Below are 26,365 nucleotides of genomic sequence, written 5' to 3'. Positions count from 1 at the left end.
AGTGAACACCCTGCCCTCTCCCTTCCAGGCCTGAGTCCCAACTGAGTGGGGAAGCCTCTGCCACACACAGCAGGTACTAACTACCAGGTTTCCCTTCCTGGAGAAAGGAAGGGAACATTCTCTGACTTTAGTAAGAAGCCTCCTTCTTTTCACTGGAATACCCAATTGGCTAATCTTTTACCTCAGATGCAGAGAAGATAGGCCTCTGCAAACTCTTCCAGAAACAGCTGGGGGTTAACAAAAACCAAAGGCAATTGTGTAAGCAGTTTGAAAATAAGCATGCTGGACTTTCTCCCTAGTTATCAGTTAGCCAATTCTTGTCTCTAGTTTGAGCTGCCTGCTAACCAGGGAGCACAGTGAAGTGGTGGGAATAACATCCAGAGAGTGGGTTGAAGGAGGAACAGAAGCATTTTGGCTTCATACCAGCTCTGGGCCTTCGTTTCCTGAAGTCATCCCTCCTGCAGCAGAAGGAAAATGGCCGAGTTGAAGGTAAGAGACTCTCTGCCAAGTTTGCTGCAGCTTCTTCAGCCAGAACCTGTGGAAGCGTCTGAGAATTCCAGAGTGCCAGGGTCAGAAAGGACTTAACAAGGTCCCATTCCAAAACCCTGTGTTCAGAGGCTTCGCCATTGTGCTCACAGGCATGGCTGGGGCTAAGGCTGGGGGGTTGAGGGAGAGGTGATAAAGAGAAGAGATGAAGCCTTCGTTGTCTATCTCATGCCTTTGTTCATTTGAAATGTTGTCCTGGAAACCTGTAGACACCATAAGTGCTCCCCTTCACCATGGGCAGACACATTTCTCACTGTCTGCTTCCCAGCCCCGAAGCCCCGACATCTTCCCACTGCTAAAGCTTCCTGGACTGCCTCCAGCCGACCCATTAGATTTGCTTTATTCAGTCAATTATTTTGAGGATCCACAATTGGCCCTTGGCCAGTAGAGACCCTAGCACTTCCTCTAGGAAACAAGTACTTTTTATTATTTAATGTGCAATTGAAAAGTACATGTGGGTTATGTGCTATTAATGAATTAACTTATATTGTAATCCTCAAAATAAATCCAGGATATAGGCCCTCTTGTTTCTATTTAATCTATAAGAGAAGGAAAGTTAGGAGAGATTAAGTGACTTGCCCAAGGTCACTGCTTCCAAGTGATGGAGACTGGATCAGAACCTGGTTTGTCTGAATCCAGATCCCAGGCTCCGAAAGGAGTTTTAGTGGCATCTAATGAACTTAATGCCTTCAGTCCAGGTAAAGGGATTTTTTCCCCCAGTGTCTAAAACCATACCTAATACAGGGCCCAACACATGCATGTGGAACTGAATAGAACTGCCCAGAACTTTTACTCAAGCCAATGCCGGCTTCTTTCAGGATACAGAGTTTGAGCACTTCCCTAATGTCCTTCAGCTGATACTGAGATTGAAGAATCAAACATCTCCCTAGTTGATAGGGTTCCTGAAATCACTCCACACGGAGGAAAATGAGTTCTTCATGCCTAACCAGGAGTTAGAAAGGCTGCAAAAGAACGCTCATTCTTTCATTCAGCAAATATTATGTGTTAGTACTGGTGCCACAGATTAAAATCAGAAAGGAACTGAGTCTGGACTAGGTAAGGTCAAGAGAAACTTCTTGAAGGAGGCTGTTTCTGAGCTGAGTCTCAAGGGAGAAGTAGAAATTGGCTAAATGAAAAGAGGTGGGGGCTAGAGGAAACACTGAGTACAAAGGCATGGCACCTGCAGACAGCCCCGAATGTTCTGGGAGCCAAGAGAATTGCAGCTGAAGGGACAGCCAAGTTGAGATACCCAGGATGTGGTAGGATGTATGGATCTGGATCTCAGGGCGTGGGTAGGGCGGGGAGAATAGATATGACAGGTCATCATATCAATGGTCTCAGAAGAAGGAGAGTGCCTAAAAAACTGTTCCCTGATGAAAATCCTATGGGGGAGTTCAGCAGGGGTTGGAAACATCCTTACCATTTATAAATAAATTATATCTAAAGTCCTATCCTGCTGAAATTTTTAGCAACTTATTATGCACAGCACCAGCAAACCAATGTAAATTGCATGCTGGTCTTTGTTCTCAATTTCAAAGGCTTTCTTCCCTGCCTGCTGTCTAATCTCCACAAGCAAAGGTTACCTCTAGAGATCAGGAATCCAAATACGGAGAGCCAGATTGCATCATTCTAATCAATAAACATTATATAAGTAAAAAAAAAAATGCTTCTCCACTTTTATTTCTTCATTTTAATAGATATATCAACACAAAGCCTCAAATGAAATCACATTTACATAAAAGCAGCATAACTGGGGAAGAAAATTCAAAAGATAAAATAATAAAATTAAATTTCAAAAAGATCACCCCATGTTCTTACATTGCTTCACTTCAACAAATCTTGATTTCCTCATTTCTAAAATGAAGGGCTGTTTAATATCCAAGCTTTGCCCTCCACCTCCCACCCCACCAAATATTTTGATTCATTAGGTATGGGTCTGTGTTTAACCAATTTCTGGGGGTGATTCTATTCTTCCCCAGAGATGGGAACCCCTAATACTGTCATTTTATTTGTTTCCTATTTCTGCTATAACAAATGACCATAAATTTAGTGGCTTAAAACAACACATGTTATTCTCTTACAATTCTCGGGATCAAAACTGTAAATCATTTTCCGGGGGCCAAAATCCAGCTTCCCCAGACTGCCCCCATTCTGTGACGGAGGCCCCTTCTCCATCTTGGATATGCACCACCCCAGCCTCTGCTCCCCTCATGGCACTGCATTTTCCTCTCCTGTAATCAGATTTCTCTCTTCCTCTCTCTACGGAGGACACGTGATTATAATTATGGTGCACCCAGATAATCCAGGTAACTCATCTCAAGATTCTTACTTCACCTACATCTGCAAAGTCTCTTTGAGTATATGAGTTAACACTCACAGGTCCCAGGGATTCCAACAGAGATAACTTTGAGAGTCATGACTCAGCCTACCACAATCACCTGCAAGTCCCCAGCAACCTCTGTTCTCTGTTCCCAACACAGTTCATCAGAAATACTGGACCCTTTCCACAGGATCAAGGTAGCTCAAATTCCTTCTCCACCCTGACTTCTCTCTCTTTCCTTTATGCTCAGTGGAAGGCAGTGAGGTGTACCATCTGCCCATCCCGCAGGGGTGTTACCCAGAATCAGAGTCCAGAGAGAGCACCTCATAAACTTACTCTGACACATAGAGCACATCTTGGGGACCAGATAAGGATTAAAAAGCGGTATACTAGGCAACTGCCAGACCACCAGCAGCACTGAAGTCACATGGAGCCCCGTGATCTGCCCTTTCATTTAGAAAAGATTCAGATCACTCTCTCAGAAAAAAAGTGAAATCATATTTTTATGTTGGGTCCAGTTATTCAGGAACCTGGACTGAAGGAAACATACAAACTCACTTGCTTAATGTTAGATTTTCTTTTCTTCTTGCATAAGGTGTATTTGTATACAGTCACTGAACCAGCTGTGGTTGAACGCTCGGATGTTCACAGCTGATATAAGCAGAGTCCCGATTCTGCCCTTGATCTCAGCGCCTTGGGAAAGCAGCTGCAGAATACTACTTCCTCAAGTCAGGTGCCTTCGGCAGTAAGGGACATGGCATTTGAAAGCTCTAATAAACTCATCTGTAATTCTTCTCTCCGAGGATTAGGAAAGCCGACTGACTGGAGAGTGAGTCAGCATTTTCCGCCTCCTCTTCTGCCAATGCACCACAGCTTAGATGCAGAAACCGGCTCAGAACTCACACCTCTCTCAGAGCTGGGTGGCTCCCTTCCAAACTACCAGCTGTTCTTTCTCCTTTCTTTTCTATTTTTTAAAGCAGTCAGAAGCAAATGCTTCAGCACTACATATACTAAGTGTCTTTTCCCTTGTTCCAAAACTACATATAACTCTGGACTCTGTTCTGACACCAGCAGTTGGGAAGAATGGGGAAGGTATTAATAAGTAAACCCACCCATGCCTGGAGAAGGTTCCGCCGTATTCCTCAGCACTCAAACCTCCCTGCCTCTCTTGCAGAGAGAAACAATACGGCAGTTGAGCAAAGTGAAGGCGCTGTAATGCTCAGGGACTTCAGTCACAGACTGGTCTAAAATTCCATTCTACTGAATTGAAGATAATTTGGGATCATTACCACTTCTCAGCAGCTCAAATTCAATCCCACTGATGGTGAGCATGAGGTCCATTCTGAAAGAAGAAAATTGTATTCAGTGGAGAGCCGGAATGCTGGATGCTCGGCCATTTCCCAAAGAAATCAGCCCAAACTGCATGCTGCTGCTGTTAACCTATCTGTGTATAATATAACTTGGTGTTTTTAGTGCTGACAGATTTTCACATATACAAAAAAAAAAAAAAGTGTCTGGAGGCAAAAAGAATAATTTCGCTTCCATTGCTTTCTAGGTCATAACTTTTCATATTTGATATTCCTCCACAATATATCAGTTATCAGCCTGATCATTGCTTACTCGTCCGGGCATATTGCATTTAGCTCATCCTTCTCCATGCTGCTGAGAACTCTGGAGGGCTTACCCTCCACCCACTTACATCCTTCTTATATCTCTTAAAGACATGTGCTCAGATGGTGGCATTTCACTCACTGAGCAAGGCTGCACTTTCATTATCCTAGGCTAAAATTAAGTACATTTATTAGGAACAACTCTGGGAAGAAAATGGCCATTTTTTTTTTTATATTTAAGTTAGAGGAGAGTGGGTTCTAACCCCACTTTAAGCATCACACATACACTCAGAATAGACTCTAAGGGAAATGCTAAATCAGACAATAGATATATGTTGAGTACCTTCTGGTAAACCAGGCACAGAGCACATACAGGTAAACAGGACTGTTCTAGTCACAGATTCCATGTGTCTTATCAACTAACAGAGAAGCCAGACAGTGAACAAGAACTCACAGGTGTGTTAAGTGTTGTAAGAGTAAATGCAGGGGCTCCCATACTTTGCTTTGTTAAGAAAGTCCCTTTTTTCCCCTCTGGGTACAGAGTAAAAAGCTGGCACTCAAGTAGATGCCATGGTACCATGGTGGACATGCTTGGTCCAACACTCCTCCTGAAAGCCTCTCATACCTTCAAATGTGTTTTCATGTATCACAAAAATAGAAATATATACACAAGTGTTCCATAGGTGAACCAGATAATAAGGGTTTGCTGTAGATTGGATCCGTATTGCCTCTTCATGGCTGCTTTTTTCAGAGTGTGGAGGGGAATGGGGCTCCCCACTCAGGGAGGTTGCCATTCAGGCCCAGCAAGATCCCAAGAATCTGGAGATGACGGGATGCCTGAGTTATCTCCCTTCTCCAGAACTCCCTGCTGGAAAAAAGAATTAAAGAAGCTGTTCTTGGAGTGGGATGGTTAAGAATAAGCCCATAAATCAACTAAGTACAGCTAAGGGCGGAGAGGCTATGCAATATACTTCAGTCTTCTCCCAATAGATTGGTGGTCTTTAAAATTCACATAGAGGGCGCCTGGGTGGCTCAGTGGGTTAAGCTGCTGCCTTTGGCTCAGGTCATGATCTCAGAGTCCTGGGATTGAGTCCCGCATCAGGCTCTCTGCCCAGCAAGGAGCCTGCTTCCCTCTCTCTCTCTCTCTCTCTCTCTGCCTGCCTCTCTGTCTACTTGTGATCTCTCTCTGTCAAATAAATAAAATCTTTTAAAAAAATAAATAAATAAAATAAAATTCACATAGAGTTTATTTCCTTTCCTGAATGGCCCACATGCTGAGACAAAAGAAAACATATTCTATATGAACATCATACACAAACACATGTCCATATGGAAATTTTTACTTTCGTTTAGACTATCAATGTTGTGACATGCTCTTTTAATCCTGTTAATGATAGCCTTTGTGTGTTTGTCATATGTAGTACATTCCTGGATTTGGGAACGAGTGTGCCTCGGAAGACCCTCGCTGCCCAGGTGCCCTGCCAGAAGGACAGGTATGAATGAATAGAATATTAGCTCAGAGAGCTCTGAATTGTAGGAATGAATAAATAGCCCTCAGGCCAAAGCACCTCCACCCACCATTGTTCCTGAGATTGTCTAGGAGTTCACAAATCTTTAAGACAGTTAGGATACAGAACAATGACAATACAAAGATTAAAGCTGGGTGGTGACTACCTATGGGAAAGCACCCAATCTGAAATAGTAAGCCTAATTCTAGGACGTTCAGGAGGATCTCCTAGGCTCAAGGTTAAGAGGACTTCCTTACAGTCCCTTTGAACAGCCAGAGATATAACAGTGATAAGAAAATAACCAGTCCTAAAAATGTATTCACAAAGATGTTTATCCTAGTGTTGGTTACAAGAACAAAAATATGGCAAACAAAAATTTTTTTTCAAAAATTTTGAAGAATATTTTACAGCATGAAAAAATGCTCATGATATATTTGCTCTAAAAAAAAAAAGCTGTGATCATTATAGGACTATACGCATCATTCATCACGGGATCCCCATCTTGGAGGATAAGAATGGAAGGAAATATACCAGTGTGTTAACATTGGGTTATTTCTGGATGGTGAGATAACAGGTTATATTTTATAAATGTTCTACATTATGCAGGTTTCACTTTTCTAATCAAGGGGAAAGTCACCTAAACATTTGCTACAAAAAGTATGTATGGGTTAGGGATGGTCATGTGCAGTGCTCCAGAGCGTCCCCATCCAGGACAGAATGCCCCCACTGAATTGCTTGGTGGGAAGGTTGGGATGGTTTTCTGATTGACGTGATGTTGTTTACTGCCTCCTTTGTTTTAGAACAATCCTCAAGTCTGCCCTTATAATCTGTATGCTGAGCAGCTCTCAGGATCTGCTTTCACTTGTCCACGGAGCACAAATAAAAGAAGGTACAGTATTAGGATAATTCTGACCTGCAGACTGTGGGATTTATGACTAGTACTTAGTGCTGGCTCCTACGCTGGGCCATAACCTTCCACCACTGCCCAAAATTCTGCTCTTCACAGGCTGTACTCTGGGTGAGATCAGGGGATGAGCCCCATCTCCAGCTAGTATCAAGTGACTGGTGGAAGAAAGTGAGACTGGTTGCATGGAATCTGGAAAACACACACGTCCAGCTCCATTTATAAATTCTCACTTATATTCAGAAGAAAATGTCCCTAATAAACTGGCCTTCCCCTAAGAAAATGTCCTCAATAAACTGTCCGGTTGAGTTTCCAATTTTGGTTTACTTGATTTTTTTTTTTTTAAATAATGGTTAACTCAGAATTATAAATGATTCAGTATACCTTCTCTAGAAGATGAAGTATTATGAAGTATTATGTTCTTTGCATAAAAATATTGGATAACTAAGCTTGGGTAGTTGAAAGGTCAAGTATTATGGCCCCTTGTGGTTTGAATTAATAAGGTTTTACTCTTTGGAATTTGTCTTTATTGGAAACCAAGCACATTCATTAGCACAATGTGTCATTTTCCATGTTTGCTCTAATCCCACAAGCCAGGTCAATGAACTCATTCCCTTGATTGACTCCCATGGGGCAGGTTGAATGCAATAGATGTGTGGTTTAGGGAGGCATTAAGTGCTATGGCTTAATCAAGTAGTGCCAAATTATAGGAATATCACGCTAGGGCCTCTGTGAAGAGGGCTGCTCCTGATATTGGAGATCTGGGATGAGGGCAGTTGGTCTGGTACTGCTTAGTGGGAAGGACTGGGTATACCTCCATGATCTCCTCCTGAGAAGCAAAAGAAATAACCAGTACAACAGCACAATGGACTACACAAATAAAAAAGGTGGTTCTCTTTGGTGGTTGATTATGTCCACTCTGGGGTAAGGTCCCCTGAGTTTAAATCCTGCCTCCTTCTCTTTTCAGCTGTGTGACCTTGGGCAAGTCATCTACCCTCCCAGAGCCTCTAGTTCCTCATTTGTAAAAGAGATAATGATAGTAACTATTTCATAGTTGTGGTGAGGATTAAAGGAAAGAATGCCTATAAAATACTTAGCACATTGCCTGGCACACAGTGAGTGCTCAATGAACATCATCATTACTGTTGCCATAGCAGAGTTTTTCACGCAGTACAGGGTATCTCTAGGTTGTGTCAGAGAACTCAGTGTGAACTATGGCAAGTGCTATGCTATCACGTCCATATCAATATTGCTTCTCTCTTGGTAGCTATGGGCATGGAGAGAAGAAGAGAGAGTTTCTCATACTTCCCAAAATTGGGGGTTAATTCTATTGCCATTTAATCATCTCTCTCTTTCTCTACAATCCCAAACAGTCAAGGTAAGGTAAGCACACTAACAATTTCTGTCCATTCTAATTTATGACAACCTAGCTTCCATGACTATGTTCTTGATTTTATGGCCCATTCGCTAATGGGACACCTGGACTCCAGATTCTGCTGCCTACCCCCATTATTCAGCGATATCTTCAGCCAGCAGGAGCTTAGCTCTGTTCCAGGAGGCTGAAAAGGAGCTGTTGGCATTTCATTAAGAAGCTGGCACCATTCCTTGAATCAGAATTAAATCTCTGTCCAGGGCAATGTAGTGCTGCCTGGGGAGTTTTGTAAACAGCTAAAAAATAAGGGACACTAGGCCTGGCTCACCCATCTGTTTAGAACTCTGCAAAGGTATCCACAATAATTTTGTGAAAATGCTCAAAATCCCAAGTGGAAAGAAAGAACCAGCTCCCTCCATAGGTGAGCAAGCCTGGGATTCTTAGAGTGAGTCACTACTCCTTTAAACCACAGAGTGGTGGGTTCTCACAAAACTATCAGAGATTATAACCCAAGGGTTAATTTTTGTCTGATTAGTTAGCTGAGCCCTTAGGTACTGAGAGGGGAGAGTCAAGACAGAGAATGTGGAAAATCTGGACTATGATAAAAACCCGGATGATTAGGGATAGGCAGACAATTCAACTTATATCTAGTAAGTGAGCACCTACTGTGTGTGAGTCATTCTAGATACATAAACTGAATCCTTGCAATCCCAGGAGATAGGGATAAGAAACAGGGAATTTTTGTAACTTGCCCAGGATCACACAGTTGCTTCTAAGATATACATACATTCCCTTAACTCTAGACAGTACTGGAAGCTGCAGAACCTCAGTTTATTCATAGCCTGAAGTCCAAGGTCTAAGGTCATATCATTTAAAAGTGGAGGAATCAAATGGACACTAGACAAATCTATCCCTTTTATCTCCCAAACGGTTCATTGTGGGGCTAGGCAGACTCCAGCCCTTGAAGTAGATTGACATAGAGCTTAAGGGGCCACAGCCTGTTCAAGCAGGTCTGGTCTTCCGTTGTCAGAGGTAGTGCTCCTTATCATTCTGTACACTGCCAGAGTGATGGCCTCTGAAAAGACATGGGTCCCGCTTAGCGAGTTTCAGAGTCCCTCTCAACTTCTGGACAGTTCTCCTTGTTTCCTTCAGGACTTCTGCATCAGAGTCTTCTTCTCTTCCTGAAGCCTGAGGTCTGGGTCCTGGGAGGGGAATCTTTGTCTCAGGCCTTGATGTATACAGATAACAAAACTTGAAAAAGAAGGAAGGGAGGGAGGGAGGAAGAGAGGAAAGAAAAAAGAAAACAAAATTACAAATATACTTACTATAAGAATATATGCACAGATCTTACGATGTTGGAGTACAGAGTGTTAATTTCCTAAACTTCTTACAAATTAATATAAAAAAATAAAAAACCCAATAGAAAAATGGTAAAGGACACAAGTAACTCACAGTAAAATTACAAAGGACCAATAAACATACAGATTCTCAACCTTACTCATAATAAAGGAAATACAAAATAAAAATGAGATACTATTTGTTACCTATAAGGCCAAAATTATTTTTAATAATACCCCAGGGGCTCCTGGGTGGCTCAGTGGGTTAAAGCCTCTGCCTTCGGCTCAGGTCATGATCCCAGGGTCCTGGGATTGAGCCCCACATCGGGCTCTCTGCTCAGCAGGGAGCCTACTTCTCCCCCTCTCTCCGCCTGCCTCTCTGCCTACTTGTCTGTCAAATAAATAAATAAAATCTTTAAAAAAAAATAATACCCCATATTTCTGAAGGCTTGAGTCATCAGTCACTCTCACTCATTATTGTTGTGAGAATAAAGTGGTACAATGATTTGACAATTTTGTTTATATATGCACTGGTGATATCTGAGAATACACAGGAACATCGGTAAGCTCTGATGCTGCTGGTAATTGGACCTGAAGAAATTGAAAGAGAAATTGAAAGACCCATTTACCCTTAGGGAATTTGAATTACTTAAATTATCTCTACCAATAGCATGTATTATTTTTTATCTCTACCAATAGCATGTTATAATTTTTTTTTAATTTTTAAAATTTTTTTTAAAAATTTCTCAAAAATAGCAAAGAAACTACCCATATTCTCTCAATCTTTGTAGGATTCATTGTCCTCACTTTCCAGAGTAAGAATTAGTATCCAATGACATATACACACTGATGTTTTTCTATGGATTTTCCTGTACACTTATCCCTCAAGGTACTTTTCCCCTTCCTTTATAATTGTCATTGGGAAAGACAATTCTTCATTTTTTGTTAGCATGGGAACCACAAGAGCCAAGAGCCTCAGTTTGAAGAGTGATGGGTAGAGTGGAAAGGTGAGAAAAGGCCAGGGCTATGAGCAGCAGTGGCTGTTAAGAAGTGATGCTGTGTCATTGTTTCTCACATTAAAGCCCACAAATCGTTGTTGACTTGAGCACCTTCCGGATGGTACTTCCTGAGCCAGTCTGCCTATCCCTCATAACACCACCCTAAGGCTTGTGTGTCCTTGTTTTCCCCCAGTTGGCTGTATAGGATTCTACCTTCAGTGTCTCACAAGCCCTTTGAATCCATCGACCAAGGCCATATCACTCACAACTGGGATGAAGTTGACCCCGACCCTAACCAGGTAAACTGGTCCTGTGCGTTGGCGCATGCCATGTATCCAAAACCTTGATTATAAATATTTAAGTCAAACCTCGGTCTTTGAGAAATTAGACATTGAAAAAATATAAATGCTAAAGTGTATCTGTTCTTTTGCTCATACTTGGGTGGGAATTTTGGAATTGATTATTCACGTGCATGAGTGTGTGTGTTTATTTACTCTGCTTTCGATAATGAGAGAGATGCAATACTATAGTGGACTGAGATCTGTTTTTGTTTTTTTACCTTTGAGAACTCCAGTATACCCCCTTTGTCTCTTAGCTTAGGGACACGCCACGGATAATAGGTATATAATGCAGGAAGCAAAACAGACCCGGGTTTGCATCCCTGCTCCCCCACTTACCTGCTGGGTCCTTGAACAACCATGTTTCACCTCTACACCGAGGTGATTACATCTGCCATGCAGTGCTGTTGGAATGAAAGAACAGGTGTGAATGTACTTCACACTGTGCCTGGCACATAGGAGGCAAGACCCAGGGCTCTGACACAGCCATGTTGATATAATCACTTAAATATTGAGTATAAAACCTTGAATTTTATATTCAGGTCAATGTGTTTATTCATTTTATAATATTTTTTTATTCTGAAGTTCCTCTCTGCCAAATTGGCAGAAAACAACTTCATGTCAGTCTTCCCTAGGAATCACTGGTTTTAAACAATGCCAAAGTAGGAGTAGGGGTTGGGCCTTGCTGGTTGGTCCTCCCTCCCTGGGTAATGTTGAGATGCCCACTATTCTGCTACCATCAGGCAGAGGCTTGGGCATGGAGTCATCTGCCAGTCCAATTCTGGTTCTGTTGTCCCAGGTAAGACACACAACTCTTCCTTCCTACTTGGAGCTGCTGGGTACAGGTTCAAGACTCTTCTTGGTATTCAAATTCCACACAGACCCATCAGCCACCCATTCATTTCTTTCTCTCTCTCTCTCTCTCTCTCATTCTCTCCTTCCCACAGCCCACGGAAATCTGATGCCTCCCCTTTGTTTACCAAGATGTTATGTCTATCCCTACAAATCCCTTTCCCCTAAATGCTTAACAAAAGCCAGCATAATCATAGTCACTTTTGATTTCCTGCTCTGCTCCACCTCTCCTAATTATGGAAATCTCAGAGAACTGTGTACCTGAGTGCTACCTACTTCTCTCCAGCAGGGACAGAAGGGAGGCCTTCAGAGTGAAAGCCAAATGTGAGTTAACAACTTAAAATGTTAGCCATCTCATAGCCATTTTGGAAACAAGATATGTTGTCTAAATGACTGCCCCTTAAACTTGTGTGAAGTTTAATGCATGAAGCCAACATCCTCCCTGTTCACCACTGGCCTATTTTTGCCTCTCAGCATATGGGAAAAGGCCTGTCCCTGCTCCAGCCCCCAACCCTGCAGGCACCATGCCCTACCAAGTCCCAAAATCCGGCTTTCAGCTCCTGTCCCTTTCTGCTTCCTCCAGTCAGAGCTCTTGTGCAGACCACAGTTTGCACCACCAACGTGGGGACCCTGTCTTCACCTTGTCCTTGAGTCTCACCTGGCCTCCTATTCCAGGCCAATCTGACCACTTTCTCTCCCACTCTCAGGTTAAGAATGCCCCTGGCAGACCATCTTCATTTAACCATCTAGTTCCCCACTCACCTTGTAAAGGGCCATAAATCATTCTATCCAAAGTCACTGCTCATTCTCTGGTAATCTCCCGGATTCCTCAATGGCTTACATCTCAAATTTGCTAATTCCTCTTTTAAAGTTACAATGGTCATGCTTGTTTGTTTTTGACCAATAGATAGACCTGATTGCTTAATAATGGAACTCTATCTTCTATTAGAAAATATAAAGGAGGGATACCTGTACTTTGATAGGATTCCTGGTTAAACTAAATAAATTAAGCATTTAATATATACTAATTTTGGATGGTTGAGAGGGTGTATGAGTCACAAGGATTTTCCCTATTCTTTTCTTCAGGCAGCATAAGGGAATACCCAATTAAATTTCTGCTAGCCCTCTCCAGTGGAGCCAAATCTCATACTATACAAAGAAATAGGGTGGTTGTAGAATCAGCAAGTAAGACAAAAATTAAGTACAAACAACATTATCTCTGAAAAATCCCTTGAATTGCCCACAAATTATAGAATACGTGGTTTTGTGTATGCCACTCTGTATGGTAATTCTTATGTACACTGAATTTGAGAACTAACTACACAAGTTGAGCTAGACTATAAGAAGGATTGCAGGGAAAGGCCATAGGCAAATATTCAGGAATTCAAATTGTGGAGACTTTATTTTTTTTAAGAATTTATTTATTCATTTGACAGAGAGAGAGAGCACAAGAAGTGGGAAAGACTGCCGGAAGGAAAGGGAGAAGAAGGGGAGCAAGGAACCAGATACAGGGCTTAATGAGGGGCTCAGTGAGAGGCTCGATCCCAGGACCCTGGGATCATGACCTGAGCCAAGGCAGATGCTTAAGCAACTGAGCCACCCAGACATCCCCCATGGGGCTCTTATGATAACTACCAAATAATTAGTGGTAAATAAGGCAGAGTGGGAAATTTCAGAGCCCCTGACTACTCATATCATCCACACCAGTCATCAAAGCCTCTATAACCTTAATACAACTTCATAGATTTTTTTATGGTGTATAGCCAACAGTGGAGCCAAACTTATGTTCATATAATTTATTTGGGGTAGGAGTCAGTTTTAAGCCTAACCTTTAAGGAAAATGTGAGTGTGATGTGTTTCCTGTGAGTGTGAGAAGTAACATGCTCATGTTTTTAACATATTATTATTTCTATGACTATTATTGATACATTTTATTTAACATGAATACACCCCTTTACAGTAATTATTTTGTAGTATGGGTGGGTTATCCATGGAAGCTAACCTCACCCTGATAGAATTTTTCTGGTTTTGTCTTGTTATAAAAGCAATGCATACTTAATAAAAACTCAAATGATGTAGATTAACAAAGGAGAAAATGGAAGTCTCTCATAGGCAAGAGTCAAGTATGCCAATTTTGCATGTTATTTTATTGTTTCATAACTAGTTAACACACACTTTGAGAGGGAAGTTTGAGTTAACTGTGTTTCAACTGTGTTGAAAAAGCCTGAGTTACCGTAGAGGCATCAAAAGAGCTGCACCAACAGTTTCTGCTTGCTTTCTAGTAGATACTCAATATACATTTGTTTCCTCTCCTTCCCTGTTTCCCATTCCAGCCTCCCTTTGCACTTCTCCTCCAACTTGTTACCTTTCTCCAGTTTTGAATTTCTTCTAACACACTCTCTATGATGGCCACCAAATGAATTTCTTCTCCATTATTTCCCTTTTTTCCATTTATGACCTTGTGCTCACACGCTTTGGGACAGCTGTGCCCCAGAACTCAACACTGTCTCTGTGAGCAACCACTCTGCCAAGGTAGTGGTTTATTATCCTCTTGTTCTTTGACTTACCTCCCCTGCTGTCCAGCTTCCTTTGCCCTGATGCACACATCCTGGCTGTTCATGCTACATTGATCCTTTTGTCTTTTCATTTACACCTTCTTGACAAGTTAATATCTCTTTCCAATTTTATGCTTCATTAGTAACCACAGCAATCTGCATTCATCACTTCACCCCTCTCATAACCTCTTCCAAATATGGACGCTAGACTCTCATTCAAGAAAGTCTCAGAAAATTATATTTGGGTACTCATCTGACAGTCCTTCTCTGATGAAGCCTGTATCATAGGTATGTCTTCACCTGTCACAGACCAAAATAAATAATTCACCAGTTTCACTAACTCCCCGCATTAGTCATCTCTGGGAATTTGAAGACTTGAAAATCACCTAATATTTCCTCCAGGAGAGCATCATGGGGTATGCTATCATCAATGTCACCTTTGATACATTGCCAGGAAGACTGAGGATGATGTTCCCAAAACCTTTATTTCCTCTTAGCGTATATTTAATCAATTGTCTAAGAATTAATGAAAACTCTTTTTGAAAAAAACAAACAAGCAAACATCTTTTTGAGTGTATTTAGATTCAAGCCTATGGACATAACAAGTTCAATCCATTAATATCTCACACAAGAAATATACCTAATTTTGTTCATCATGTACTTTCCTCTAACTTCTGGAATCTCAGAATCTAACAAACAAATCTACATCTAGTTTAATTGTGATTTTGCAGATTTCAATTAGCATTCCTGAATCAGCATTCCTCTTTAAAGATCAGAGTCCTTTAAAGTTTATCTTTCTTATTACTAAATCCCTAACTTTTTGACTTTCAGAAAGTCAGACTGAAGCCAGTTAAGACTCAGCTAAAGGAATTATCTCTTAGTTCTCAACCAGTATAATTTGGACCAAGTGATAAACACCTCATAGCTAATTAAAGACCAAGCCATAAAATTCCCTTTTCCTCTAGGACATACAAATTACCAAAAATGCTTCCCAAAAATACACCCTCCCAGGGTATTTGCTGTTTAATTTGTCAAACTATTCAGCTCCACTATCCCTAAAAGCCCCCTCTCTCCAAAAATGTCCTGGATTTCCCACTTCTTTAAAGCTTTTGACCAAGTCTCTCCTATTCACACCAGATTTCTGAGAAAGAAATCTAAATCCATTTTATCACCCCCACTCATCTCTCAACCCTTCATAGTTCAGCCTGCCCAGACTACCCTATTGAAACTGTATCTTCTTTAAACAACAATAATGCACTCCCCACTAATAATACGTTTTTATTCAAAACTTACATAAGAATGTCAATGCCTGGGGGCACCTGGGTGGCTCAGTGGGATAAGCCTCTGCTTTCAGCTCAGTTCATGGTCTCAGGGTCCTGGGATCGAGGAGCCCCACATCGGGCTCCCTGCTCAGCGGGAAGCCTGCTTCCCCCTCTCTCTCTGCCTGCCTCTCTGCCTACTTGTGATTTCTCTCTGTCAAATAAATAAATAAAATCTTAAAAAGAAAAAAAAGAGTGTCAATGCCTAATAATCCCATCAATGCAGAACTGCAGAACTAACCACTTGAAATGTTTCCGTTTCCTTCTTTCCAGTCTTTTTTTTTTTTTTTTACATTGTAAATAAGATCTAGGGTCCCATGCAGCCAGAAACCAAAAGTAATTGAGAATAATTCCAATCTTCATTTGTTTCTCCTGAGAACACTAAAGAATACCCAATACATGACCTACAAGAACACTTGGTAAACTCCCCTTTCCCCAGTTCCCCCAGACTCCAGCCATCTCACACCCAAGTCCTCTCATTTCACAGCGCATCTTCCGAAGCTCCTCAGCCCCTCATCTGATTCACAGCCTGGCTCCTCCTCCTCTTTTCTGCCCCTGGAGAATGAACTTATGGTGTAGGTTCTGATCCCGTTTCCTAGGAGATTCACACGTGAAACATGGATCTGCATGGTGAGGCTGGAGTTCACAAGATTGAGAGGAAGGCGTGAGGATGGGCAAATTAGAGTTTTCCAACGAAGCAGGGAAGGGCAGAGGAAGGGCTGTGAATAATCGTATATTAATATTGTTTTAGAAATCATTTATACAAACAAATCAAAAGTAGAAACAGACCAATAAATACAGAGAAAAAAACGGATGGTTGCCAGAGGGGAGGGGGTGGGGTGCGGAGATGTGCAAAATGGGAAAGGGAGGGGGAGAGACAGTCTCCCAGTTATGGACTGAATAGGTCATGGGGATAAAAGTCTCACCATGGGGAATACAGTCAATAATATTATAATAGCACTGTATGGTGACAGATGGTAGCTACACTTGGGGTGGGCATAGCATCATGTATAGACTTCTCAAATCACCAAGTTGTACACCTGAAACTAATGTCACATTGTGTGTCAACTATACTTCAATTTAAAAAAATCAGTTATGTATATATTTACTCTAATGAAAGTCATGCTGTAATACAGTTTTACCTTGTGGTTTTGTTTTTTTTTAATTTAAACATCATATTTTGTGCCTTTTCCCATGTCTTTTTTAAACTCCTTGAGTACAGGCAATTTTTAACTTGGCTTTATAATCCAATATATGTTTATAAGACAATTATTCTATTGTCAGATACTTAGAGTGTTTCCATTTTTACTATCATAAATCATCTATGGCTAAATACAATCCTTTCTCCTCAACATCCCAAAGCCTACAAAGTTGACTTCCCTCTCTTCTTCCTGTGCAGGTGCCCAAGATAAGCAATCAAGAGCACTAATTTACCATCATATCTTTCAAACCCTCCACTCTCTTCCATGTGCCCTACCCACCAGCCATACTGGAACTTTTACCATTTCAGGGCAATACCCTAAGTTTTCCTGCCTCGGTACATTGTGCTCTTTCACCTATCTGGCATTTTCTCTTTTTCCCTCATAAATATTCACCCATCCACATCCCACCCATAATTTATGACTCATCTTAAATACCACTTTCTTCCTTGAGCCCTATATATATTTCTCAGGGTATTTGAGAATATGTCTCATCATCTTCATATGACCTGCTGTGTTCAGCACATGTCTTCTTCCAAATAGTAGAACCACAAATATTTGTTGAATTAACTCCCTGAGAGCTCAGATCCCATCATCCTATAAACAGACTAGATTGCATTTTCCTAAAGGCATTCACTGGTGTTTGCCAAAAGTATTAGAGAACAGGTTGCTCTCTGTTCAGCCCTTTTGGATAGCTTGCTGGCTCTTTTAACAGTAAATCTCCATCAACTTGCGTTTCACTCCTTGGAAAGATGTTGGTACTTTCTGAAAACTAGATTATTTCATTGTGTGTATCTCCTATTTTCCATATATAAGAATGTTAATAGGCTGTATGCCAAGACTTATTCCTGAGGGAACATTTCTCTTCCAAAGTCATTTCACCTGTTTTTCTATCAGAAAGTGCCCACACTTCCACCTTCCAAGGTCTTCTGTAACAGTTTCGCTGAGGGCAGAGACTGTCAGTGTTTACTGCCAGCGTGGGACATTAAACCTTGCACACAGAGAGGTCCCCAATAAATCATTTGAATGAATTAATATAAGGGGATTGAATAAGAATGTTGACACTGAAGAACCTTAGCAAGGTTCTGGTCCCAGGAATCAGACTGGGCAAGGGCAACTTAGCACTGGAGGAGTAGTAAATAAGGGTGAGATTGGAAGACCAATATAAGACCGTTTAAGGGAGGCAAAGCCTGCATTTAGAAGCTTTGCAGATCATGAATAGTTTGGGAAGCAGAACAAGATAGGCAGGGATATAAAGGGCTCAGGGTGTAGGTTACTAAGAGAAACTGGGAGAATCTTGGTATCTGTTCTTAGTAGAGAAAACTTCTCTAAACCATCAGTCCTTTCACTTCTAAAATTGAGATGATAATCCTAGGTATCTCAGAAGGTTGTCGTGAGAATTAAATGTCATCCGACAAATATTTACTGAGTGACTACCATGTTTCATGCTCTATGCTAGAAGCTGAGTAATGGATGTAATGCTCTTAGTTTTATACTCGAATGGGAATCCAGGTTTCTATTTGTGAAAAAAGGTCATTCAAATCCCATGAAGAGTTACCTTTTTTGTAGCTTTATGAAAGACTTTTTTAATTTAAATTTTAGCTTGTCAACATACAGAGTGGTACTGGTTTCTGGAGTAGAGTTCTGTGATTCCCCATTTACATACTACACCCAGTGCTCATCACAGCACAAACCCTCTTGAATACCCGGCACCCTTCTAGCCCATCCCCCAACCACCTCCCTCCATCTACCCTCAGTCTGTTCTCTATTGTTAAGAGTCACTTATGGTTTGTTTCCATCTCTCCTTTTCTTCCCCCTTCCCATATGTTCATCTGTTTTCTTTTCATGAAAGACTTTTGAAAGTCTGAATAAAGTATAGTGACTTGCATCCTCCTAAACTGTGCTCTTGCCTATTACTTTGAAGAACTCCAATGGGTCACTCAAAGCCTGATTTCTCTCCACACAAATCATGCTGGCTTTCCTCTTAAATTACTAGATTTGCTGAAGAATGCAGTGAGCCACTGTTTTTATTTTATTCATCCCACACACATACACACAGCTTTTTGAGTCTGTACTTAAACTCACCGTAGTGGGATTACCCTGGGCCTCTCCTAACCATAGTTACTGCTAATAATTGCTTACACATTGTGGTCACTCCAAATTCTTAGTTACTTCCAAATTCTTAGGTGATATCGGCTTCTAATGATATGTCTACTTTAGTCAGCCATTATTGTTCAGAGTATCTAACTCATCTAATCTAGTTGAGTCCAAGGCCATTTGGGATGGAATTTCAGTAAATCACAGAATCTTAGTGTTGAAAGTGATACTCAGATCATCCAGTGCAACTCCCGATCTTCTGACTCTGGGAATACGGAGACAAATTCTCTAATTTCTTTTTCATTCCTGAGCATGCATTTTAAATCCTGATCATTAAATGTTGCCACTGATTCTGTTTTTCTCCTTCAGTAACCTTAAAAAAAGTTTTTTTTAAGATTTTATTTATTTATTTGACAGAGATCACAAGTAGGCAGAGATGCAGGCAGAGAGAGAGAGCAAGAGAGAGAGAGAGGAGGAAGCAGGCTCCCCACAGAGCAGAGAGCCCAATGTGGGGCTCGATACCAGGACCCCGAGATCATGACTTGAGCCAAAGGCATAGGCTTTAACCCACTGAGCCGCCGAGGTGCCCCACCTTAAAAATTTTTTAATTCTAACTTGGTATTCCCTTGAAGATGCTTTCCAAATTATTTCTAACCACCTCATTTCTGGTAAGTAAAAGTTTATTTTCCAATGGAATTTGTAGGATACAGCCACAAAATGTGTGAAGCAATGATAGAACTGAAAGAAATAGATAAATCCATAATTATAGTTAGAAACTTCAACATCTGTCTCTCAACAGTTGATAGAAAAACTACACAGAAAATCAGGATATGGAAGAAGTGAGGGTTTTTCACATACATAAAGACTTACATTCTAGAGTTACATTCTAGAAAAATTCTTTGGACTTTTAGAAACATTTCCCAATTTACTATTGCCTAAACATCATTTGACCACAAATAATCCCACAAATTTGTTTTAGTCTTATTCTTTGAGATATTAGCAAGGTTCTTGGTGCCTTATATTTATTCATTCATTCAATCATTCAACAGAAATTTATAAATATCCTCTATTGCCAAGATATTACATTGAGTACTACAATTGATTTCATTATTTTTGAAAATTTTAATAATTAAATTCCTTGTGAAGGGTTATTTAGCAATAATATATAGTATGAATTTTAAAAACTATTGAAAAAGTTATAGGACTAAATCAACTAACAAGCATCCTTTATCACTTTTAGAAGCTCTTCTCTGAAGAGAATTCTGGAATTATAGTTTCCTCCAACACCCCATTGTTACCATGTAAGAAAAAATACAATCAAGAGAGAGAAAATGACTTGACTTGTCTGAGGTCACAGAATAAACGGAAACAGAGACAGTAGCAGGACCCAGATCTCATTCCTGGCTCAGCCCAATGCACAGCCCCGCTTGGGCTGGCTGTGGATCAGAGGGTTACTGCTCCACAGCATGCAATTAAACTGAACATCTGGCTTTAGCAGGAGATGTTTCTCCTCTCTGCTTCATGGGTTCTTCCTGTTTGTCATCTCCCCAAATCTCCCTCCTCACATTCCACAACATATCACACCAAAGTTCCTGACAAAAATCTCTTGCCCAAAGATCAAAAGCTGGCTTCTTGTGAGTAAAGGATTTATCAGAACCAGCTTGGGTTTTTATTACCCTTCATAATGCACTGAATATAGAACTCGTACAGTCTGCTGCTGTCAGACCCAGCTGATAAATTACTTCTTTCTCTATACCATCTCCATCATTTGAAGGGTATCATTTTTGCATTAGAGAAGCTTCTTCAGGACCACTGCCTCATCTAGTGTGTGGGTCCTGTTGAAGGCATGCTCTCTACATCATCATGTAGGGCCTGTCCACCCGACAACCCTGGCTCTTTGCTCATGACTTGAGGGTTGATGTGCTATAGAAAACTAAAAAACTAACCAGCAAAAATTAGCCAAACCAACCTCTCAGCCTCTCTGGCTTAGTTTTTCCCACTCACAGAAGACGAATCTCTTCTTTGGGATTTAGGACTTTTTTCTACCCTCAACAGATATTTCAATATCAGGAAGATATACAAAGGCGTTGTCTCAGTACAACAAATCAGGCAGTGCTTCTCCTATTACTGAAATTTCTTTTCTTTCTTTCTTTCTTTCTTTCTTTCTTTCTTTCTTTCTTTCTTTCTCTCTTTCTCTCTTTCTTTCTCTCTTTCTCTCTTTCTCTCTTTCTTTCTTTCTTTCTCTATTTTCTTTCTTTCTCTCTCTTTTATAAAAGATTTATTTGAGAGAGAGAGAGAGTGTGTGTGTGTGCATGATAGGGGGAAGGGCAGAGGAAAAGGGAAAGGGGAAGTAGACACCCTGCTAAGCACGGAGCCCTACAGAGGGCTGGACTCTAAGATCATGACCTGAGGGAAACCCGAAGTTGGACACTTAACTAAGCCACCCAGGCTCCCCTTCTCTTTTCTTGTCCTCCTTTTTTCCTTAGGTTTGTAAATCTTTATGCTGCTGCTATTTAAACAAATCCTTGCTACTTAGTAGCTAGCATGTCGCTGCCATATCTGGCCAAAGATACCACAATTTAGTTGACTGATTAATTTGTTGATTGGTTGACTGGGTGGACTTTTCTGTATATGATGCTTAGTTTGGCAATAAAAGAATCGCAGAATCTCTGGCTGGGTCTGCTGATTCTTAAAATGTAGCTGTCCCATTAGTAGACCGTTTACAAAATAAAGCTTTTATAAAATACAGAACAGATTCTGATTTAATTTAGTCTTGGGTCTCAAAGCCCTTCTGGGTAATTCTCATGAGTAACCAGCTTCAGAACCTCTGGAAAGGTCTAAGATGTTACCCAGGCAACCGCTGATCTGATGCTTAAATCCCTTCCATTGGGAAACTAGACCAATGACTCTTCTTGGGACCAAGACTCTAGGTAGTCTAGTCTTCCAGACAATCTTCCTGGCTGTACAAACTGCACACTGCTAACATAGAGGGAAGCAGCATGTGGTGATTAGTACTAGACTAGAACTTCCTCTCAAAAAAGCTAGTAGTGCTTAGCTGTGGCCCTTCCTGATGTCAGGGGACCACCCTCCTAAGTCAGTGGTTTTCAACCAGGGAAAAATTGTCCCTCAGATGACATGTGACAATGTCTGGAGACATTTTTGGTTCTTACAGCTTGGGGGAGTGCTAGTGGCATCTAGTGCGTAGTGGTCAGGGCATGCTGATAGATACCCTACAACACAGGACAGCCCCACAACAAGGAGTTATGCAGTGCAAATGTCAAAAGTGCCGAGGCTGAGAAACACTTTCCCAGATTCTTGTTCTCAGGGTCCCCTCCCTCCCAGGAAATATCACCTTTAATGGAATTAGCCCTAAACCTTTTCCTTTTTTTTTTTCTCTTGGGGCTTGAACTCATGACCCTGAGATCAAGACCTGAGCTGAGATCAAGACTTGGATGCTTAACCAACTGAGCCATCCAGATGCCTCTAACCCTTTTCCTTCTTTCTGAGGCACGATTTCAACAACGTTTTTCAAACCGACATTTTATGTCCTTTTTAAGTAGTCCCAGGATGAGATCATCCTGCTTGGCTTTTAAAAAATAAAGACCGCCACCTGACTATGTATGTCAGAGAGGCAGAATAATCCCAGTGCCACTTTTCCCACTTGCCGCTTCCTCTCCCACTCAGCTGCCTTTCCGGGACACAAAATGAGCCAAGCCCCATGACCTAGGAAAGGCCTGATTTGCCTGCACTGACTGGGCACCACAGCCAGTGGAGTTGGCCATGGGGGCGCAGGCCAGGGCATGAGATGTCCTGAAGTTTATCTGTTGCCAGGCTGGCTGGTGCATGCCAGCTGCCAGGCTGATTAATAAGTCCTGGGCTGACACACTTCTGGTAGGTCCTAGACTGCTGATTTTTCTCCCTACTTCCCTAGATCATTTCATTATTAAATTAAAGATTGTTGTGATTTAAACTGAACTGCCAGGCAGCCTGGGGACAAATGTGGGGTTTGGTGAAGAAATGGAACCCGGTACAGCATTTACTAAATCCAACCTCAGTTGGGTGCTTTTTCTTTCTCTTAAAGAAATAATTCAAAACTCCCAAGGCTGGAAGTAGAAGTAGAACCTACCCCTGCAGTGTCAGGAGCCCACACAGAGAGGCTGGCATGCCAGGAAAGGGAACCGATTATAAATAGCATAAAAAGCAGCATCAGTCAAAACTCACTGATGTGCCTGAGCAAAATGTTAAAGAAAACAAACAGCTTCTGAAATAAGAAGCAATGATCTTTCTTTTATTTTTTAATTTAAAGTGCTAAAGAATGAAAAATACACACACACACACACACACACACACACACATACACACACACACCCAGAGACGCTTTAGGAAATAATGAGTAATTATTAATTTCAGAACAACAAAATTACAAGCAGTAGGAATCACACAGGAGGAATTGCCATCCTTTCTCTGTGTAATTGATGTTATTTATTTAGAAAGCCTATGGCTTCCCCTTCTAAAATAATTTTCTTGTTACATGTATTTTTTTCCCCAGCTTCGATGGAAACCATTTGAGATTCCAAAAGCATCCCAGAAGAAGGTGGATTTCGTGAGCGTAAGTCAATACCATCCACGCCTTCCCTCTGCTCTCCTTTCTTCCCCGGTGAGTGATCCAGCCATTTGCAGGCTGAATGCCAAGTGGCAGCCAACTCAGAGGCAGGCAGCAGAGACAGCACCACCTGCCCCTGCTTCCAGAGATGGCCAGGGATGTCTTATTTACAGGCACCAAATGGCTGCTGACACCAAGGGCACTGATGAGCGATTTACAACCTCTGAATGACCAATGGAAATTGAGCATTTACCTGTCTCTGGTCTCTTTGTTTTGGGCTAGAACAGGGATTCTGAGCCTTTTCCCCCCCATAGACTCCCTTTTTTTTTTTTTTTTAATTTGTTAGTTACCATACAATGCACTATTGGTTTCTGGGGTAGAGTTCAATGATTCATTCCTTACATACAACACCCAGTGCTCATCACAACAAATGCCCTCCTTTTTTTTTTTTTTTTAACAAATGCCCTCCTTAATCCCCATCACCCATCCAGTCCATCCTCTACCCACCTCCCTCCATCAATCCTCAGTTCATTCTCTATAGTGAGGAGTCACTTAGAGCTTGTTTCCCTTTCCATGGACTCCTTTAATAGCCTGGTAAAGCTTGTATTTTTAAATGAATAAAATAAATTACATAAAATTACAAAGAAGTTGATCATATTGAAATACAGTGATAAAAATGTTAAAAAAACAAATTTGGTTTTATAGTAAGTAACACATATGCTTCCCTATCAATGCACTGAATCACAAAATCTATGGAAAGATCTAAAAGCTATAGTTGTTAGAAGTGTGAACATAAACAATATTCTGGAATAGCTTGTAACAACTATAATGTGATCTAAAAATATCCGTGATTTCTATCAGTGACCAGGTTACAGGTACTTCTAACATTTCTGTGGTTTCTTGCTTGCATTCATGTACATCAATGAAATGATACATTTCAGAGATTAGTGAAAATAAATATATAATTTTGTCCCCATCCAAGTTCATGAACTTTCTGAAATGGACCTAGAATAGCAACAACTCAGAATGACAACTCTAGTTAATGCAATGCTGATCAGAAGTTCTACTTGGTAGTTACAGGTGTTGAGAGTATTAGAACATTTATGCTCAGATCAAACCATATGTAGGGGAAAGGGAAGGGAGCTACAAGGCAGAGGGGCTCAAAGAAGCCAGTAGAAGCTTTTGCAGACCAACCTTATCCCATGGCTCACTTAGGGAGAGTCCAGGTGCCCAGCCATGGGTCAAATTGTTTGGCTCATGCAGAATTCCTTATGTATATTAAGTGCTCCAAAGTTCTATGTAGATTGATCTAAATAGACCCCAAACCGGCAAACTGAAGTAAAATATGAAAAGAAGTCCCCCACTCTGGGTGAACTATGGATATCTGCAGGAGCAGAGCTCCCACCTTTCCATCTGCAGGTTTGGGACTGAGAGTTTTGAGAAGACCCATGTCTTAAGGTTTCTTGGACTGTAGATGATGAGCAGAGAGGATACAGTTGGTCAGAATGCTTCCACTTCCCTATTATGGAAAAATTAGGGGTGATCCTATGTATAAGCACAGGATTGCCTAGCTGGTGCGGTGTATTTGAGGGGCATTAATTGGTTCCTAACGTGGCAAGCTTCCTCCCTAAGCATCCTAGGTGCTTGGTTTTACCTCTGAAAGAAACTCTCCTCCAGGCTGATTTGATTAAGCACCAAACAGATAAAATGCCAGGTAAGGTCATCTTAACCACTGAGACAATTCAGATCTAGGGCCATAGCTGGCAACTAGGGTGAGCCACCACCTTCCAAACATAAAACTCATAAATCCTGAGCTCCTCAGAGGCAGGCTAGACCCCAAAAGTCCCCCTTGTCACACAGAGCAGACCCTAGTAGAACCTTGTCTCCAGGCTCTCAGGCACCAGGAGGAGGGATAGCCTCTTGGACAAGACTTGCATACACCCTTCCTTCCCCTGTGGTTCCTTCTAGGGCCTGCATACCTTGTGTGGAGCTGGAGACATAAAGTCTAACAATGGACTTGCCATCCATATTTTCCTCTGTAACACCTCCATGGAGAACAGGTAAGTGGCTCAATGCTTGGGCAGAACATTCCTATTCCCCAAGAGCTGTTGGCCAGAGAGTGAAAGCCAGGTTGTTGTTTTACTGTTATCGATTCCCGCCCCCCCCCCAAGAGCAACATTGATATACATTTATTAATAAGTGAGCATTTTAGTTTTGACTGATTCTTACAACATGAACAAGAATTTCACATAACAATGCAAATAGAAAACAGACAGTGGGCATTGGGAAGCTAGATGGCATTTTGACTTTAACCAGGTTTGGGTCAGAATATCTCTAATTTCTTAAAGTTCCCTGGGGCTGTTCCTGAGTCTAAAGTCATACTGCATGAGGTGCCATTAAGGGCCACCCGTTGGTGGCTGGTCAAGATGACAGACTTTGGCTTCAGTTATTAAATGTGTAAGTTTAACATTCCTCAGTAGAGGAGCTTATATATTGGATTTTTTTTTTAATCAGAAAAAAATATGTAAATGACATTCTGCTGCTTCTTGGAGAAGCAGAATCTTATAGCAGCTTTGCACACACCTCTGGAACCAGACTGTTACATCCAAAGCCCCATTCCACTCCTCCTGGCTGAATAATCTTAAATAAATCATTTAACTTCTCTGAGCCATGACAAGGCACTGAAGATGTCTCTTTGGATCCAACATCGTATCATACCACCTCCTCTCTTTTCACCTGAGCCACACTAACTTTCACTCAGTTCTTTCAACCTGCCTCAGGGCATTTGCATGTGCTATTCTTTCTGC

At 41.3% G+C, this 26,365-nt stretch overlaps 1 protein-coding gene across 1 annotated transcript in view; it reads left to right on the top strand.

The window, feature by feature from the left end:
- Positions 1 to 203: 203 nt before the first annotated feature.
- The window catches only part of HGD (homogentisate 1,2-dioxygenase), a 42,614-nt gene continuing 16,452 nt past the window's right edge, over positions 204 to 26,365 (top strand). Inside the window, exons 1-6 of the mRNA XM_047726112.1 lie at positions 204 to 489; positions 5,898 to 5,969; positions 6,785 to 6,873; positions 10,789 to 10,894; positions 23,505 to 23,564; positions 25,527 to 25,618. Of these exons, the coding sequence (XP_047582068.1) occupies positions 475 to 489; positions 5,898 to 5,969; positions 6,785 to 6,873; positions 10,789 to 10,894; positions 23,505 to 23,564; positions 25,527 to 25,618 (434 nt within the window). The 5' untranslated portion in view covers positions 204 to 474. The remainder of the gene's footprint in view (positions 490 to 5,897; positions 5,970 to 6,784; positions 6,874 to 10,788; positions 10,895 to 23,504; positions 23,565 to 25,526; positions 25,619 to 26,365) is intronic.

The sequence above is a fragment of the Lutra lutra genome, chromosome 1 (genome assembly GCF_902655055.1).
Source record: "Lutra lutra chromosome 1, mLutLut1.2, whole genome shotgun sequence".
Taxonomy (NCBI): domain Eukaryota; kingdom Metazoa; phylum Chordata; class Mammalia; order Carnivora; family Mustelidae; genus Lutra; species Lutra lutra.
Note: the sequence above shows the minus strand (reverse complement) of the source record. Positions and strands in the feature narration are given on the sequence as shown.